Source organism: Stomoxys calcitrans, chromosome 1, assembly GCF_963082655.1.
Source record: "Stomoxys calcitrans chromosome 1, idStoCalc2.1, whole genome shotgun sequence".
NCBI classification, from domain to species: Eukaryota; Metazoa; Arthropoda; class Insecta; order Diptera; family Muscidae; genus Stomoxys; species Stomoxys calcitrans.
Genome location: NC_081552.1, coordinates 150,469,540 through 150,488,781, shown reverse-complemented (window position 1 = coordinate 150,488,781; position 19,242 = coordinate 150,469,540). Strand labels below are relative to the sequence as shown.

The window sequence follows — 19,242 nt, the reverse complement described above, 5'->3', positions numbered from 1 at the left end:
GGATCTAAAAATGACTGACTTTGGCTGCCCTAATTCGTTTTCAGTGTCCTTCGGTGAAGTGTCCTGAATCAAAATGCTAAAATGCTGCACGAACTTGCACCAATTCAAAATGTTTGATATTTTGTAAAAAAAATTAATTTTCGACCCCTTTTTTTGGAAAAACAGGGTTAAAAACTCCTTTAAATTGGGACTTAGTATTGGGTTGCCCAAAAAGTAATTGCGGATTTTTCATATAGTCGGCGTTGACAAATTTTTTCACAGCTTGTGACTCTGTAATTGCATTCTTTCTTCTGTCAGTTATCAGCTGTTACTTTTAGCTTGCTTTAGAAAAAAAGTGTAAACAAGTAAAACGGCGTTAAGTTCGGCCGGGCCGAACTTTAGATACCAACCACCTCGGGTATATATGTAAACCACCTTTCATCAAAATCCAGCGAAAATTGCATGCCCTATGTCCCATAGCAGTTGTATCGAAATATGATCCGATTTGGACCAAATTCTAATAAGTACAAGTCATTGTTCAATTATGTATAACAAAATGTTGGTCCTTTTAGCTATATCTAAAAATAAACCGATCTGAACCATATACAATATGGATGTCGAAAAGCCTAACATAAGTCAATGTGTCAAATTTCAGTTAAATCGGATTATAAATGCGTCTTTTTTGGGGCCAAGACTTTCAATCGAGATATCGGTCTATATGGCAGCTATATCCAAAACTTGATCGACCTGAGTGAAATTGAAAAAGGATGTCGAAGCGCCCAACACAACTCACTGTCCCAAATTGTGGCGACATCGGACAATAAACGCGCTTTTTCTGGCCCCAAAACCTAAAACCAAGAGATCGGTCTATATGGCAGCTATATCCAAATCTTGACCGATCTGTGCCATAATGCAGAACTATGTTAAGAGGTTGAACCAACCCCATGGTCCCAAATTTCGGCGACATCGGACAATAAATGCGCCTTTTATGGGCCATAGACCCTAAATAGGAGGATCGGTCTATATGGCAGTTATATCCAAATCTGGACCGATCTGAGCCAAATTGACAAAGGATGTCGAGGGGACTTACACAACTCACTGTCTTAAATTTTAGTAAAATCGGATAATAAATGTGGCTTTTATGGGCCTAAGACCCTAAATGCGAAGATCGGTCTATATTGCAGCTATATCCAAATCTGGGCCGATCTGGGCCAAAATGACGAAAGATATCGGAGATCCTAACACAACTCACTGTCCCAAATTTCAGCAAAATCGGATAATAAATGTGGCTTTTGTGGGCCTAAGACCCTTAACCGATCCTCCGGTTAAGGGTCTTAGGTCTGTATGGCAACTATATCCAAATCCGAACCGATCTTGACCAATTTAACGAAGGAAGTCGAAGGGCCTAACAAAACTCACAACCCCAAATTTCAACAAAATTGGATAATAAATGTGGCTTTTATGGGCCTAAGACCCTAAATCGGCGGATCGGTCTATATGGGGGCTATATCAAGATTTGGTCCGATATAGCTCATCTTCGAACTTAACCTGCTTATGGACAAAAAAAGACTCTGTGCAAAATTTCAGCCCAATATCTCTATTTTTGAAGACTGTAGCGTGATTTCAACAGACAGACGGACAGACGGACGGACATGTCTAGATCGTCTTAGATTTTTACGCTGATCAAGAATATATATACTTTATAGGGTCGGAAATGGATATTTCGATGTGTTGCAAACGGAATGACAAAATGAATATACCCCCATCCTTCGGTGGTGGGTAGAAAAATGAATATACCCCCATCCTTCGGTGGTGGGTATAAAAAAGTATATTTGATTAAAGTTCATTTTAAGTTTTATTAAAAATGCATTTACTTTCTTTTAAAAAATCCGCAATTACTTTTTGGGCAACCCAATATATCAAAACATTTTACAAAAATGTTCACCTGAATATTCTGCTGACGTCCCCTGAATACACCAAAACCCGAAACATAACATAAACACCGGAAATCAGTAAAACCGAAACCACAATTCAGTGGTTACGTCGTTAATTAAAGTAAACGCCTTCTATTGGCATAAGAACTCAAATCTAGAGATTGGTTTATATGGGAGCTATATCAGGTTATGTACCGATTTGGACCATACCATCGTGAAGTTTTTGTAAGTCATAGTAAAAGTTATTGTGCAAAATTTCAGCATAATCGGATAATAATTGCACCCTCTGGTGGCTCAAGATATTAAATTGAGACTAGTAACAGATGTCATCATGCTAAATTTCAAACTAATCCGGTAATAATTGCAATGTCTTTGGGCTCCAAAATTTAATTCGGATTTCGGTTTATATGGGAGCTGTGTCAGGTTATAGACCGATTTGGGCCGTACTCCACTTTTTTCTGTTACACTCAAATAAACCTCTGTGAAAAATTTTAGAATTTTTTATACTCACCGCCGTAGAATGAGGGTACACACTATCTAATCATTCCGTTTTTAACACCTCGAAATATTTGCCTAAGACCCCATAAAGTATAGATATTCTTGATCGTCTCAACTTTCTGAGTCGATCTATGGCATGTCCGTCTGTTCATGTCTTCCGTCCCTGGAAGCCGCAATTGTTGTCCAATTTGGCTGATATTTTGCATGTAGTGTTTTGTTAAGACTTCTAACAATTGTGCCAAATACGGCTGAAATTAGTCTATAATCTGATATAGCTCCCATCTCCTTATTTGACTTCTTGAGCCCTTACAAACCGCAAATTTTGTCCGATTTGGCTGAAATGTTGCTTGTAGTGTTCCGTTATGATTTCTAACAACTCCGCCAAGTACGGTCGAATTCGGTCTATGACCTGATATAGCTTCCATATAAACCGAGAAGTCAAATTTCTTGAGCCCTTACAAGCCGCAATTTTTGTCCGTTTTTATACCCACCACCAAAGGATGGGGGTATATTAATTTTGTCATTCCATTTGCAACACATCGAAATATCCATTTCCGACCCTATAAAGTATATATATTCTTGATCAGCGTAAAAATCTAAGACGATCTAGACATGTCCGTCCGTCTGCCCGTCTATCTGTTGAAATCGCGCTACACTCTTTAAAAATAGAGAAATCGAGCTGAAATTTTGCACAGATTCTTTTTTTGTTCATAAGCAGGTTAAGTTCGAAGATGGGCTATATCGGACTATATCTTGATATAGCCCCCATGTAGACCGATCCGCCGATTTAGGGTCTAAAGCCCATAAAAGCCACATTTATTATCCAATTTCGCTGAAATTTGGGACAGTGAGTTGTGTTAGGCCCATCGATATCCTTCGTTAATTTGGCCCAGATCGGTTCAGATTTGGATATAGCTGCCATATATACCGATCCTCCGATTTAGGGTCTAAAGCTCATAAAAGCTACATTTATTATCCGATTTCGCTGAAATTTGGGACAGTGAGTTGTGTTAGGCCCATCGACATCCTTCGTTAATTTGGCCCAGATCGGTTCAGATTTGGATATAGCTGCCATATATACCGATCCTCCGATTTAGGGTCTTAGGCCCACGAAATTTGGGACAGTAAATTGCGTTAGGCCCGTCGACATCCTTCGTCAATTTGGTCCAGATCGGTTAAGATTTGGATATAGCTGCCATATAGACCGATCAGCAGATTTAGGGTCTTAGTCCCATAAAAGCCACATTTAGTATCCGATTTTGCTGAAATTTGGGACAGTGAGTTGTGTTAGGCCCTTCAACATCCTTCGTCAATTTGGCTCAGATCGGTTAAAATTTGGATAAAGCTGCCATATTGACCGATTTCTTGATTTAAGGTTTTGGGCCCATAAAATGCTCATTTATTGTCCGATGGCGCCGAAATTTGGGACAGTGAGTTAAGTTAAGCCTCTTGACATACTTCTGCAATATCGCACAGATCGGTCAAGATTTGGATATAGCAGCCATATAGACCGATATCCAGGTTTTAGGTTTTGGGGCCATAAAAAACGCATTTATTGTCCGATGTCGCTGAAATTTGAGACAGTGAGTTTAGTTAGGCTCTTCAACGTCCTTCTTCAATTGTGCCCAGATCGGTCCAGATTTGAATATAGCTGCCATATAGACCGATATCTCGATTTAAAGTTTTGGGCCCATAAAAGAGTCCATTTTTGTCCGATTTCGCCGAAATTTGGGACAGTGCTTTGTGTTAGGCTCTTCGACATGCCATGTAGACCGATATCTCGATTTAAAAGGCGCATTTATAATCCGATTTCACTGAAATTTGATACAGTGACTTATGTTAGGCTTTTCGACACCCGTGTTGTATATGCTTTAGATCGGTTTATTTTTAGATATAGCTTCTGTACTTATTAGTATTTGTCCAAATCGGAACATATTTTGATATAACTGATATGGGACATACGGTATGAAATTTTCACCGAATTATGATGAAAGGTGGTTTATATATATACCCGAGGTGGTGGGTATCCGAAGTTCGGCCCGGCCGAACTTAACGCCTTTTTACTTGTTTAATTTTATTTTAACGAGTTGGCTATTGTTTGCACAACCTAAAACTTAATTTTTTTTCAGCAATAGTGCTTTGTTGCGAAAAATCAGTACATGATTGACATTTTCATAAAGAAAATTATTTTTGGAGTGTATATGCAATAAAACTTGGTATAAATCATCGATCTCACTCTCATTCTACGTTTTTTAAAACAAAAAATCTGTTCAGACTTTGATATATCTCCCATATACATAATATGTCCTGGTATTAGTTTGCTTCTTTTATCAGATGGGACAATTTACTTCCGTCGACCCAGAACCAAAGAATAAAATCCTAAGCACCCCTAGAAAGTTGTGGCGTCTCATTGATGATTTGAAAGTGTTTCTGTGAAACATGGTGGGTTCTTATTGATGATTTGAAAGTGTTTCTCTATATCTGGTCCGTGTCCCATTTTCTGGGTTAGGGACAAAATGTGTGTTGGGGATTACAAGGATATCTTAGAGAATAAAATGCTTCCATTTGCCAAGGAAAAATGGACTTAAATGACAGTTCACGTCCCAATCATGGAACCCAAACCTTATTGAAAACCTCTGGGGCATAAACAATAACAATTTTATATGTTCAATTTGTTAATCATATTTTTCTCTTCTTCAGTTGTGAACTCCGCGAACCATTTTGAGGTGCTAATGCTTTAACTCACGAAATGAATACTGCAGTAAAGCATGAGAATGAAGAGTAACCATTTGGTTCTCTCTCCTCTTAAATTTAAAGTTACAAAAATAATAGAACTCATAAGTAATTACAACGTTCTGATAAGTGTCCGTATTATTTTTTATTTCAGGTAAATTTACCAAAAAAAATCACCATAACGAGTATCTGTGAATTATATGAGATTTAATATCATTATTAAATTCAACATTCAAAGCGCAACATGTCTACGTCTATATTCAGGTTCAACCTTGTACAGAAGTAATCACGTTTTCTTACTCTTTCCGTGCAATATTATTCTTGGTAACTGTTGTCCCTATTATTTTTTCCACCACTGTATATGAATATATCACCTGATTTTTACTTTTAGAGCTTGCATTTATTAACCGTTCTTCTTGAGATGTTGCATTATGACTTTTGCTAGCGCATTTATCATCGATCTTCTCAAAATTTCTCATTGCCATTTCCTCTAAGACTTCCTCAACATGTACGGATTTTGGCCGAAGTTCTTTATTTCCTTCCCAATGTGGTGTAGGGTATCAGAAGGTGGTCTTAAGGTCCGACTTAAGTACGTCCTTACTTGTTTTTATTTTTCTGCGGTGTATACATTTCTCCTCTCTACTTTTCTTTCGATACTTCTCCTTCGCCTAGCTTGTTGCTTCTAACTGCAGGTTTGCTTCTATTCCGCTCTCTAGGTTTTAGTGGCATTGTGATACCCCTCGGGCGTGGCTTTTGGTACCCAAGTGCGAATTTCGCAGTATTTTTTAAAAGATTGAGCAATGGTTTGATATTCTTCCTATATTGGCATTAAAATCTTCTACCACAAATTGTAAATGTGTAAGCCAGTAATGCCAGCCATGTAAATTTCCAGTACGTATACTATATTTTCTCAGTATAGAGGTGCACATTGGCAAAATATGGCCCATAATTTATTTCCGGGAGTCGTCAACATTGTCATAATGTGGGTATCAAATGAAACATATTTGGAAGTACAATATAAATCTGATATAAAATTTAAAACAAGATGTCTGGGGAATCCCCTCAAAATACCCCACAACGGACATATTTTTCAAACAATACAAGTTGGGGTCTCAAATGAAAAGTCGTAACGAGTAGAGTACGAATGTGGTACAAATTTTTGTCCGGACATGCACTGTATCTTAATGGACAAATTTGCAATATTAGCATAGAAAACGGGTATGAATCTGACGTCGAACAATTTACCCAAACCCAAACGGACAAGTAGGCCCTTTAGAACAATGTAGGACTCCAATGAGAGCTCGTTGGTAGTAGAATAAAATATTTGCCCTCGAGCTGTTCTTAAAATTAACACAGAAAAGAGCCTAAAGGTTCGAAAATAGATTGCAACTACACTAATGTGAACATGGGATGGACCATTCGTTGCCATAATTGCCCTTTTTAATTTTATAGGCCACCGTAGCGCAGAGGTTAGCATGTCCGCCTATGACGCTGAATGCCTGGGTTCGTATCCTGGTGAAAACATTTTCAGCTGTGGTTATCCCCTCCTAATGCTGGCGACATTGTAAGGTACGATGTCATGTTAAAACTTCTCTACTATAAAAAGGAGGATGAGTACTCGCCTATAAAAGGGAGGCCGTTTTATCATTGAGCTTAAAATTTTAATTGGACAGCCCTTTATATCGAGAACTCTAAATGGCTGACTTTAGACCTACTTTGCTGGTTATTGTTCCACAACTAAATATCCACACTTCATCCACACTAAATGTTAGAAAAATGTAGTTCGAACTTCGCTTGGTTTTTTGGTTTCAAAAAAAAAACAATTTTATTACTAATCAACTGGGCATTTTTGGTCCATCTTAAGCTTCAGGGGCAACTGGCAAATGGGCACCTTGGGGTTGGAAACCGTTTTCATCGGCTGTGTAGGTGACAGTGTAGGTCTGGCCATCATCACCAACGTATGAGAATTGGCCTGTAACAGAGATGGCTTCATTTTCGGAGCCAGCGTTTTTCAATAGTCCTTCTTCTTGGGCTTTGTTGCCATCACTGGTCTCGTAACTGTAACAAAAATTGCAGTGATCATTAGCAAAACCAATCCCATATTGTCCTGGTCAAATATAAGACTTACGAGTAGCTGTAGGATTCAGGACCAACTTCGGATTCATTCCTAAGAATTTCAGCGTCGGGGCGGGGAGCAGCCAAGGCAACGGCGAAGAGAGCAGCGAAAAGAACGATGAATTTCATTTCGATTCTGTGTTTTTGGTTGATGCGACAACGTAAATGGCCAGTAATAGTTTGACTTTAAATCGTAACGCATTTGCCTTTTATAGGCTTTTTTCATAGTTGACATGTTTGTAACCAACTAGAAAACCACAAATAAAAACAGGTATTTAGGCCCATCCACTCAGTTAACTTCTCTCTATTTGGTTCTGTTTTAAAGTAGTGCGATTCATAATTTGAATCTTCCCTATGGCCGGCAAACATTTTAAGCATAGGCGAAGCAAGCAAACTAGAGCTATTTTTTCCCCTTAGAGATGTCTCTGTCTTGTTTAGAATATTCATGAATTCTTCGCCGCACCTACATTATAAAGCAACATTTACCATTTGTGCGTTTAAGATGTCACCTTACGAGTCGCGGAATTCGGTTTCCATCAAGGAACGTTGATTTATTGATGTGAATTCACCAGTTATGCTTCGAATGATTTTTAACATATACTCATTTAGGTAAATTAAAATTTAGTATTTTTATAAATCAATCAATTTTATATGCTCACTTCTGTGACAACATCTTGAGAGGGATGGTTCAGTTTTCATTCAATTTATGTGTTGGACTACTGCAAAACCCCTAACGAAGTTGCCGATTACGATAAGTTTTCAATACACAAATGTGATGAGTATTAGTGTTTTGCCTATTGCGATTGTGGAGGAATATCGGGAAGGGGACCTTTTTATCTGCAATCGATATAAAATTTGAAACGATACATGCAGGAACCCATTTCTTTCTGCGCACAAAGTTTGCCTGAATTCGATATTTTCGATAGCTTTAATAATAAATATCGAAAGTATCGATACTATCGTTAATTTCCCATCACCTATATATCAAACGAAAATGAGAACCAAAAATAGGACGATCGATATATATAGAAGCAATATCAATGCACAGACCAAATAAAACCAAGGTTAATAAAGTCAATTGGAAGTCATGAGAGAAATCATTGTACAACATTTTAGTCTTATCGAATGAAAATTGCACCCTCTATAGGCGCAATGTATCTTAAAGGATACATTCAGTGTCGGATAGCTTATTTTTGTTTAGTTTTGCAAAAAATCTTTTACGATAGTATTCATTGGAAAAATATCAATTGATATTCAGTGAAAAAATTAAATATCCATAGCATTGATAGTGCCATCGATGTTTTGCCAGCTCTATACTGAGGGCGCATTTTTCATCCGATTAGGCTAACATTTTGTACGATGATTTCTCTCATGGCTTCCAATTGACTTTATTAATCTTGGTTTTATTTGGTCTGTGCATTGATATTGCTTCTATATAAATCGATTTTCTGATTTTTGCTTCTCATTTCCGTTTGAAATATAGGTGATGGGAAATTAACGATAGTATCGATACTATCGATATTTATTATTAAAACTATGGAAAATATCGAATGTTGCTATTATCGATAGTTTTCCTGCTCTATACGGAGGCCATCGTAGGGCAGGGGATAGCATGTCCGCCTTCGACGATGAATGCCTGGGTTCAAATCATGGCGAGAACCACAACAAACATTGTCACCGGTAGTTTATCCCCTCCTAATACTGGCGATATTCGGACTCGACTTCGGACTGGCCGTTCGGACTCGACTATAAAAATGAAGTCCCTTACCATTGAGCTTAAACTTGAATTGGACAGCATTCATTGATACGTTAGATGTTTTGAATGAAATGTTCATGGGCAAATTTGCAGTTTGCATTTATATAAAGTAAGCTTGCCAAGCACCAAGTCGAGAAACCCAAAACTGACGGTCCGGATTCCCCGAGAAAACAAAATTCATAATGAAGAAAAAAATTAATACAAACAAACGAATCGAAGGGCGGATCATTATTTTTTAGGCAATCTTGGTTTAAACTTGCTTTATGTAGGTTAGGTTGAGAAGCGGGGTATGCCACTATGGACATACACCTAAGCCAGTAATCGGCTTGTTGTGCACTCTAAATACTAAAAAGTAACCTCGAAAAAGAAAAATTTGTAAAGCTAGGAATTCCGTGCTACCCACAATATCCTTAATTGTTTTCCATACATCTTGCTTTATGTAACGATGCAGCTTCCAAAGCAGCTTTTAGAATATTTCCCGATGACAATTTGCAACTTTTTGACGCCAGCCTCGTTGAAAACGATTGGAGAGTAATCATTGGCGGTCATAGCTGCCCATCCATCAGTTGAGATTGAATGTTACTCGCCGTTTGCAGACTTAAATTCGTGTACGTGCGCCCGGCAAAGTATACACGATCATTTTGCTCAGCTAGGATTTTTTTCTCGCAAGAAAACACAATGTCCGGATATTCACCACATTCTTGCAATTTACATGTTTTTTTTTATCAACGCAGAGCAATAGTCAAGGCAAAGGGTAGTAGTATTGAGCAAAAGTGAATGTATTATGGAATTTAGATTATTTTAACACTTTTTTGTCTCTTGAATCAATAAAAAATATGTGGAATCAAAGATATGATCGTTTGAATGGGTAACACTTCATTTTATGCAACTTGTTCGTTTTACTCTTTAGTGTCTCGCTCTTTAGTAGTCTTAAAATACAACAACATGTGAGTTCAGCGTTCACGAGTTCGGCAAAACAGTCACCAATGAATGGTTTTTTTTGGAGGCCTTTGGTTGACTAGTGACTCCCTTCCTCAGTTGCCAAAAATGTATAGAACTTATTGCAATTGATATTAATGTTCAATCTTATTTTTAATTAAGCCTATAGCGGATTGCATATCTTTCTTTGGTATATACATTACTTAAAATATTGAACACTTTTTCGCAATGGCCATTACTTATAGGTATAAAAAATACAAATGATCAAAGCGTGATGTACACCTTGGATATGTAGAGCACCATTGTCAATTTGACAAAGGTGTTGATGAAGATACATGGCGTATCAGAAATCGCGATGTACTATGCCAGTCAAAGTGCTTTTAAACCACTTACCGAACTCTTTTTAAGTTCTTTTCTACGCTATTTTTTTAATTGAAAGCATTGAATTTAAATGATTTCGAGTTGAAATATGTTCGAGAAATCTTAAAAAAAACATCAGTTTGAATAATTTTAGCGATTTTCTTTGGCGCATTTTGAAGAATTAGATTAGATAGGTCATATAGACCGATCTCCCGATTTAAGGTTGTGGGGCCATAAAAAGCGCATTTATAATCCGATTTCACCAACATTTGGGACAGTGAGTTAAGGTAGGCTCTTCGACATTTTTCTGCAACTCGGCCCAAAGCGGTGCAGATTAGGATATAGCTACCATATAGACCGATATCTCGATTTAAAGTTTTGGCCACATAAAAGCCGCATTTATAATTCGATTTCACTGAAATTTGACACTGTGACCTATGTTAGGCTTTTCGACATCGGTGTCGTATATGGTTCAGATCGGGTTATTTAACAATGACTTTTACTTATTAGTATTTGCTCCAAATCGGAACATTCGATATAGCTGCTATGGGGCATAAGGTATGTATTTTTCACCGGATTTTGACGAAAGGTTTTTTACATATATACCCAAGATGATGGGTATCCAAAGTTCGGCCCGGCCGAACTTAACGCCTTTTTTACTTGTTTTTATTATAATAAAAGCTCTGACTATATTGGGCTTTAGCTTGCTCAAAAATGTAGATAATTGTTATTATATATGTATACTCGTAGGTATAGTTTGTGGATTATGATTTATGTAATAAACAATTTAAACGGAATTATAGAAGTTGATATTTTGAAGGAAATTTATTAAATTAATACTGTTAGATTCTATATTTAAGTTGGTTAGCATTTCCAATATATTTTTGTTTGGTAGATATTGAATATGGAGAGTTATAACATTAGCGCAATTTGCTACAAGATGACTCAATCAATGAATTTGATTCACAAAAAGAACATTCTTAAGTTTTTCTTTTTTACCAATTAACCAACACGCAGGGGATGTCCCCTATGAATGCAGTTTATTACGTTGGCGAATGGAAATTGGGAATTGGAGAGGGGGAAAAGGATGTAGTGTTTATTAATACTTGTTTTGAATCTCTGGATGTCATAGTGGGTGGGAAAAATATTAGCTGAAAGTCGATTCCAAATACGAACAGTTCGGACGAAATTAGAGTTTTCTCTGCAATGCATTTTTCGGTCCGCTGGTCAATCAATTCGAAACGTGTTTGAGTTCCAGAAATGTCTAGTTTTTCTGACAAACTTCCTTACATCAGGAATAAGAAAACGAATATCAGATGAACACACACCATGAAAGTACCTATAGAATAGCGCCAGACAACCCACGTTACGACGATGTTCAAGGCAATTGAATTGTATACTCTACTGTCTCCAATCAACGACATCGCTCTTCTCTGTACACGGTCCAGTTGTACTCCATTTTCGGTCTTATGAAAGTGGTATACATGTTAAGAAGGCCAGAAGTCGTGAAGTAATTCTTGCACCGGTTAAGAAATCCTAAGAACTTCTTCTTTCGACACTTCGAATACATGTTCTGACCAACGTCAGAACGTGACCCAGAACATCAAGAGCTTCCGATTTCTCAACATCTATACTGTTGATAGACAGAGATGATCGTTATGGTTCAGCAAATCGTTTGCGTGACAACAAACAGCCTGAGTCTTCCGTGCATTAAAATCTACTCGATTCATTCGACCCCACTCAGAAATAGCCAGCAAATCCTGGCGGAGTGTTTTGTCCTTGGTACGCTTCTTGTTCTCAATCTCAAGAAGACTCGGCCTATGGGCGATTGAGTTCAAATGAAAGAGATTACTATTATCCGCAAATGAGTAGATCGGATTCGTTGTCTGACTCAACCGATCGTTGATGATAATAAGAAATAGAGAAGGGGAAAGTGTACTGGTTTCAATTTATGCTCATTGGATGAGAACCCATCTATAACTAATCATATAGTGCGATCTCTGAGAAAGCTCGAAATATATCGAACGATGCCATGTCCGACACCAAATGCGACAAGCTTCCATAGTAGTGCACCATGCCAGACCCTATCAAATGGCTTGGATATATCCAGAGCCATAACCTTACTCTCACCAAACTGGTAGATTGAATGACTCCATCGTTCCGACAGAAATGCCATGAGGTCCCATACTGTTCGTCGCTAAGAAGTCCATTGGATTCCAAATGCTTCACAAGATGGTGGTTAACCATTCTCTCCATAACCTTCGAGAGAGCTAAGCATATCGCAATTTTGAAACCACCGGAGCATGACATATCATCATATAGGCCGATTTGTCTATTGCCAGTATTTTCTAAGTTTTTGAAAAGACTAATCGAAAGAAGACTGGAGCCAATTTTGGAAGATCTAAAAGTTGTGCCTATACATCAATTTGTGTTCCGTAACAACCATTAAACGCCTGAGCAGTGCCATGGATTGATTGGAAAGAGTATAATATAGTTCTACAGTTTTCCTTGATGTAAAGTAAGCCTTTGACCAAGTATGGCATGATGGTCTTCTTTATAAATTGAAATATATGCTAGCCGCACCATTCTATCTTTTTATAAAATCATAACTTAGCGATAGAACTTTTTATGTAAATATAAATAATAATGTTTCAGAGATTGGTCGGAATTATTCTGCAGTTCCACAGGGTCCACGGCTGTACAGGTACAACTCAACGCTATTAAAGAATGATTAAAATGAATGAGGAAAAATGCGTATAAGTAACCTTTACGTTGAGAAAATGGGACTGTCCAGCCGTGAATTTAAATGGCATTTCAATTCCACAATCTACGTCGGTAAAGTACCCAGGTTTACATATTGACAGTAGACAAAACTGGAGAAAGTATATTTTGCAAAAGAGGGAGCAATTAAGCATAAAAACTCGAAAAATCTATTGGCTTCTAGGACCTAAATCGGAACTTAGCTTGGAAAACAAATTACCGCTATACAAAGCTAATACCAGTGTGGACCTATGCCATTTAATTAACGGGCACAGAGAGTAGCTCCAACAACGAGATACTTCAAAGATACCAGTCTAAAACTCTTAGGATAATAACGAGTGCTCCATGGTTTTTGAACAGCATACACAACGATCTTGGTGTCCAAAAGTTAAAGCCGAAATTAGAAAGTTCAGTACAGATTATTTAAATAGATTAAGTATTCATCCTAACTTACTAGCTTTCAATTTATTAGATGAGAGTCATGATGTTAAAAGGCTTAAGAGACCCCATGAACTTGATTTACCATTCTTGGAATAACTTACTAATAAAATTATATAATAATTAAAATTATACTTGAAATATTGTAATGTATATACTGTATCGAATATTGTTATAATAAGCTGTAAGTTCAAGGGAACTGAGACCTAGAAATTGTCAATGTCTAGTCATTATAAGACTTGCTTAATGTTTGCATATAAATAGATTGCAAATAAAGAATTGTGAAAAAAAAACTCCATCTTCAGTGATTCCCAAAGGTTTCTTATTATGTTAGAATAACTAATACCGTTTTCCGTGTTGCCAACCGGTTACAATTGCGAATTTAGCTTTAAGGCCCTTGACCTATTTCAGAGCTTCATAAATAGCTACAATCTCAGCGAAAAAAACTGGGAAATACAGGGGAAGAAGTGCTGTCCTGATAATTCTATCGTGTGCTATACTCTTAAACGAGGTTTTAATAGTGTTTTCTTTTCCCAGCTTTCTTCATTTCACGAGAAATATTTTTCAATTTGTTCCCTGCGTTCCCGATAAGGAATTCGCAATACTAAGGAGTTTCTTAAAATTTTGAGCTTATCACATTGAAATTTGCATGCAAGCTGTAATCAAATTCTAATAAAATAAGAGGAACATCAAGCGATGCTAAACCATCAAAGTAAAGAAGTAGTGTTGGAAACCTAAAATTGGGGATATGTCACACGAACACATTTCTTAAACCAACGCCATTGAATGGGGTATACTGTCTCATCATTCCGTTTATAATACCCTGAAATAAGTTCTTGGTAACCTTACTTGCCAATCCATCTGTTTAAATCACAAGGAGTTCGAAAGAATTAAACTATCCGCATGAAATTCCGCATAGCTACTGTTTGTTGATGTAGCATAAGCTAAGTTATACTGGCAGTCTTAAATCAGACTCAAATGCTAATTTACCCATTAACATTCCATTAAGGAACAGGGGTAAATTTCTCACACACCAATACTACACGAATCGGCTTTAAAGGTTAAACAAGTAAAAATGAGCTAAGTTCGGCCGGGCCAAATCTTGGTAACCCACCTCCATGGATTCTGGTAAAAATTTACTCAAATGAACTTATTTGAAGAGAAATCGAGTTTGTATAGTTAATGTTACATACCAAATCAGGTAACAATATTAAGCTTCTAGGCGACGTAGATGACTAAGCTGGAGATCAGTTTATGTAGGAGAACACTGCGTGCAAAAGTTCGGCCAAATCGAACAACGATTGCTGTTTCCAGAGGCTCAATATGTCAAATCAGGAGACCGGTTTATATGGAAGCTACAATATATCAGGTTATAGGTCGATTTGGCGCATGCTTACCACGATTGTTGGAAGTCGCAACAAAATACAGCGTACACAAATTCAACCCAATCGGATAACAAATGCGACTTCCATGGTCTCAATTTGAAGGACCACTTTGTATGAGAGCTATATCCAAATCTGAACCAACATGGGCTATTTGCCATCCCCAATAACCCGAACTACATCATAAGTAGTATCTGTGGAAAATTTAATAATTTTTGAACATTTTTATCTTAAAAGATGGGTCAACAGAGGAACGCCTCAAAGAGGTGTAAAGTCCCCACTATTTGGAATATAGCTATTAACAATTTGTTATTGTCTCTGGAAGAAGAAGATATAAAAGTGGCTGCGTATGCTGATGACACGGCTATTGCGGTTGGGGGCTTTTTGCAGGACTCTTAGAAATGGGCTAGAGAACGTGGTCTAGGCGCAAGTCCGTATAAGACAGAAGTAGATCTTTCCAGCAAGAGTTTAAAGTTAACTACGGTGGCACTAGTCTCCTTGGGAGGAGACAATGTTTCATTTAGTCAAAGCGCAAAATTCCTGGGTGTTTTAGTGGATAGGAAATTGAATTTCAAATCATTGAGCGTTCCAAATTCCGCTTTGCTGTCGCTGGGTAGAACAGGCATCTCAGTCATTGTGTCCGCCATGACAGATCACTTTCTGATCGGTAAACATGCTGACAGACTGAAGTAACGATTTTTGCAGAAGCTGTGAGGACTTCGCAGAAGAAGAGACTATAGACCATCTGTGTGTATCCCACACTAGCAGTGAGAAGTGAGTCTGGTAGCAGACTGCTACTTAAACTTGACCTATCTTTATACATTCGTCCGCTTTTGTGATTTACATAGACGGACGGACGGGCGTGCATGGCTAGATCGACTTAGAATGTCAAAAAATATATATTCTCTATGTGGTCACGAACTTCTTCTTTATTATATACAATATAACAATCAATTTGTGTTTGTTAGCCTCAAAAACGGCTGAACCGATTTTCTTGAAATTTTCACATATGGTGCAAAATGATCCCGTGGTAAAGAAAAGGGTATTACATTTTTTTATATCTGAAGGGGGGTCGGACCCTCCCGTTACCCTAATTTTCAGAATCGCCGGATCTCGGATAAGGGTGGTGCGATTTAAGCATCATTTTGAATGCTCTCTTATAATAAACTACAAACAAAATTTCGGTATCCATATTCCGGATGGCGCCCCACCCCCAAAACTTACCAAATATATGTATAGACCAAACACGACAATATAGGACTTAAAAGAAAGGTATCTGCGAGTAGAAAACGTATCTGATATCCAATTGTCGGACTAAGTGTTTGGGGGATCACCCCAACCCCCAAATCGGTCATATTTACCGACCATTGCAATATGGGACTCAAATGAAAGGTATTTGCGAGTCGAATACGAATCTGATATCCAAATGTTGGACCGAGTTTCTAGGGGTCTACCCCTCCTCAAAAACATCCCCCAAAGTAGACAAATTTACGACCATAGCAATATCAAATGAAAGGCCCTTGGGAGTAAAGCACGAATCTGATATCAATATTCGGAAAATAGTGTCTATGGGGCTAGCCCACCTCCATAGGAAGCTTTTGCTGACCATTGCAATATGGGGCTCAAATAAGAGGTATTTTGGGCAAGTCACTGGGTGGCCGCCCCATCCCCCAAAATATTGTAGATATAGAGCACGATGCTGATATATTTTCAGGGCTAAGTGTTTGGGGGTCCACGCCACTCCCCAAAACACCCCTAAATCGGGCATATATACCGACCATGTCCATGTGGGGTTCAAATGAAAGGTATTAGCTAGTAGAGCACGAAATTGCTACCCACTTTCGGGACCAATTTTTTGGGGGTCTACCCCTTTTCCCAAAATACCACACAAACAGCAATTATTTACTGACCATCGCAATATAAGGGTCACATAAAGTTATTTGGGAGTAGAATACGAATCTGATATCCGAATGTGGGACCATGTATTTGGGGCACCGCCACTTCCCCAAAACACCCCTCAAAGGGTAAAAATTTACCGACCATGCCAATATGTGGCTCAAATAAATGGTATTTGAGATTCAAAAACAAATTTGATATTCACTGTTGGGGCCAAGTTTGGGGGGGTGCCTCAAGTGCAGGTCGTATTTGTTGTCCGATTGTCACGAAATTTTGCACATGTCACTTTTTTTGACCAAGGACAAATGCTTTTGATTTTGTCGGTTCAGATTTAGATATAGCTCCCATATCTTTCATCCGATATGGCTTTTTAAGGCTGTAGAAGCCACAATTTTCGTCCGATCTTTACAAAATTTGGCATTGGGTATGATATTAGTGGTCTATATAGGTGTGCAAAATTTCATAAAAATATATATCTTTCGTCCGATACGGACTTTTGAGGCTGTAGAAGCCCCAGTTTTAGTTCGAGCTATACAAAATTTGGCATTGGGTATTATATTTGAGGTCTACATATGTGTGCAAAATTTCATAAAAATCGGTCCAGATTTAAATATAGCTCCCATATATATCTTTCATCCTATATGGCTTTTTAAGGCTGTAGAAGCCACAATTTTCGTCCAATCTTTACAAAATTTGGCATTGGGTATTATATTTGTGGGGTACATATGTGTGCAAAATTTCATAAAAATCAGTTCAGATTTAGATATAGCTCCCATATATATGTATTGCCCGATTTGCACTTAAATGGCCATGGTAGCTACAATTTTCAACCGATCTGCGCAAAATTTGGCACGGACTGTTTTTACTGGTCTTAACATATTTAAAAAATTTCATCAAAATCGGTTCAGATTTAGATATAGCTCCCATATATGGCGTTCACCCGATATGGCCTTTTAAGGCTATAGAAGCCACAATTTTCGTCCGATTTGCATGACACGTTTAAATTGACGTTCCAATACGTGCGCAAAGTTTCATTAAAATCGGTCCTAATTTAGATATAGCTCCAATATGTATATTTCATCCGATATGGGCTTTTAAGGCAGTAAAATCCTCAATTTTGGTCACATCTCTACAATATAGGGCGTGAGATGTTCTATTTCATGTCCCAGTATGTGTCATTAAAATTGGCACAGGTTTCGAAATAACTCCCACATAATGGGTACGTATGTCTCACATCTTTGGCTAATGCATATAGTGGAAAAATTTTTGTGCATTTAAATAAAGATAACGGTATTTTCGTTTTAAGTAATTTAGAGGTAAGTGCAATCAATACCACCGTTTGAAAGTGAGCTGGAAGTTTCAATTTGAAGCCGAATTTAATGCAATTTGGAACAGAGAGTCATATTAGACACCTACACATTTATGCCAACTTTCGTCCATATCCGACCATATTTGGATATAGCTGTCGTATAGACCAATCTCCCGATTTAGGATCTGAAGCTCATAAAAGCCGCATTTATTCTCCGAATCCTTTGATTTGGGAACAGTGAATTGTATAAAGCCTCGTGACATCCGGACCGAATATGGTCCAGATCAGACCATATTTGGATATAGCTGTCATATAGACCGATCTGCCAATATATAGTCTTGCGCCCATAATGAGCGCAGAGATTTGTGTAAGGGTCCTCAACAAACTTTCTAAATATGGTTCAGATCGGACTTATTTAGCTGCCGTATATACCGATCTGCGATTAAAATAGAAAGAATGACCCCAAATTGTACGGTACTTAATACACGATTTCATCCAAATTTGAAGCTGTGATTTGTTTTTGAAACCTCAAGCCCTTGCCCCATATAGTGTAGATATGAACGTAATATGATATAGTAGTATAAATGTATAAAGATTTCTCGAATAAAATTCTTGCAATATTTATATTGCTTTTTTTATCGAATTTAAGCCTGGCCGATCTTAACGTATTTTTACTTACTGATAATCGGAGACTTGTAGTGGACTGAATAGCTGAAACTGGGCCGCTCCGCTCCCTTCGTCCCAAATATATTAAATCCGTAATATTCTTCCAAAGTCGTCGTGGGGAGTTTCTTTGGGTATCCTCAAATTTGGATATGACCTTACTTTGCTTTTATTTGCGTTCCATATTGTCCCGGATGATCAATATGAGTTACTTCCAAAGTCTTTAAATTTGAGTCCAATATTGTATCGGTAGGCCAATATTTCCTTTTGCTGGTTTGCTCAAGGGTGGGCCCCCCCTCAAATACTTAAACAACCGATTCGTACTCTACTCCCAAATATAGAACGTTTCATTATGATAACTCACAGTGCCCTTCGCTGTCACAGTATTTAACTACCAATATTAAAATGGGACTTACTTTAAAATTGTTTTTGTTGTTAAATTATTACGGTTTGGATTATTGACACGAAAGTTCGACAGAA

At 37.7% G+C, this 19,242-nt stretch overlaps 2 protein-coding genes across 9 annotated transcripts in view; one reads left to right on the top strand and one right to left on the bottom strand.

Annotated features, from left to right (window-relative positions):
- Positions 1 to 19,242, top strand: part of LOC106092276 (calcium uniporter protein, mitochondrial) — a 642,340-nt gene that overhangs the window by 426,714 nt on the left and 196,384 nt on the right. The window lies entirely within an intron of this gene.
- Positions 6,996 to 7,795, bottom strand: LOC106094020 (larval cuticle protein 65Ag1-like). Its single transcript, XM_013261199.2, has 2 exons — positions 7,273 to 7,795; positions 6,996 to 7,202 (listed from the first exon to the last, which is right to left on the bottom strand). Exons 1-2 carry the CDS (start codon positions 7,386 to 7,388, stop codon positions 7,004 to 7,006), a joined length of 315 nt encoding a protein of 104 aa, XP_013116653.1. The 5' UTR covers positions 7,389 to 7,795; the 3' UTR covers positions 6,996 to 7,003.

Excerpts from the sequence above, each read along its gene's own strand:
- LOC106094020 (XM_013261199.2), bottom strand. The coding sequence starts at position 7,388 with ATGAAATTCATCGTTCTTTTCGCTGCTCTCTTCGCCGTTGCCTTGGCT. Across the intron at positions 7,203-7,272 it reads CCTGAATCCTACAGCTACTC|TTACGAGACCAGTGATGGCA; the intron begins GTAAGTCTTATA and ends TTTTTGTTACAG.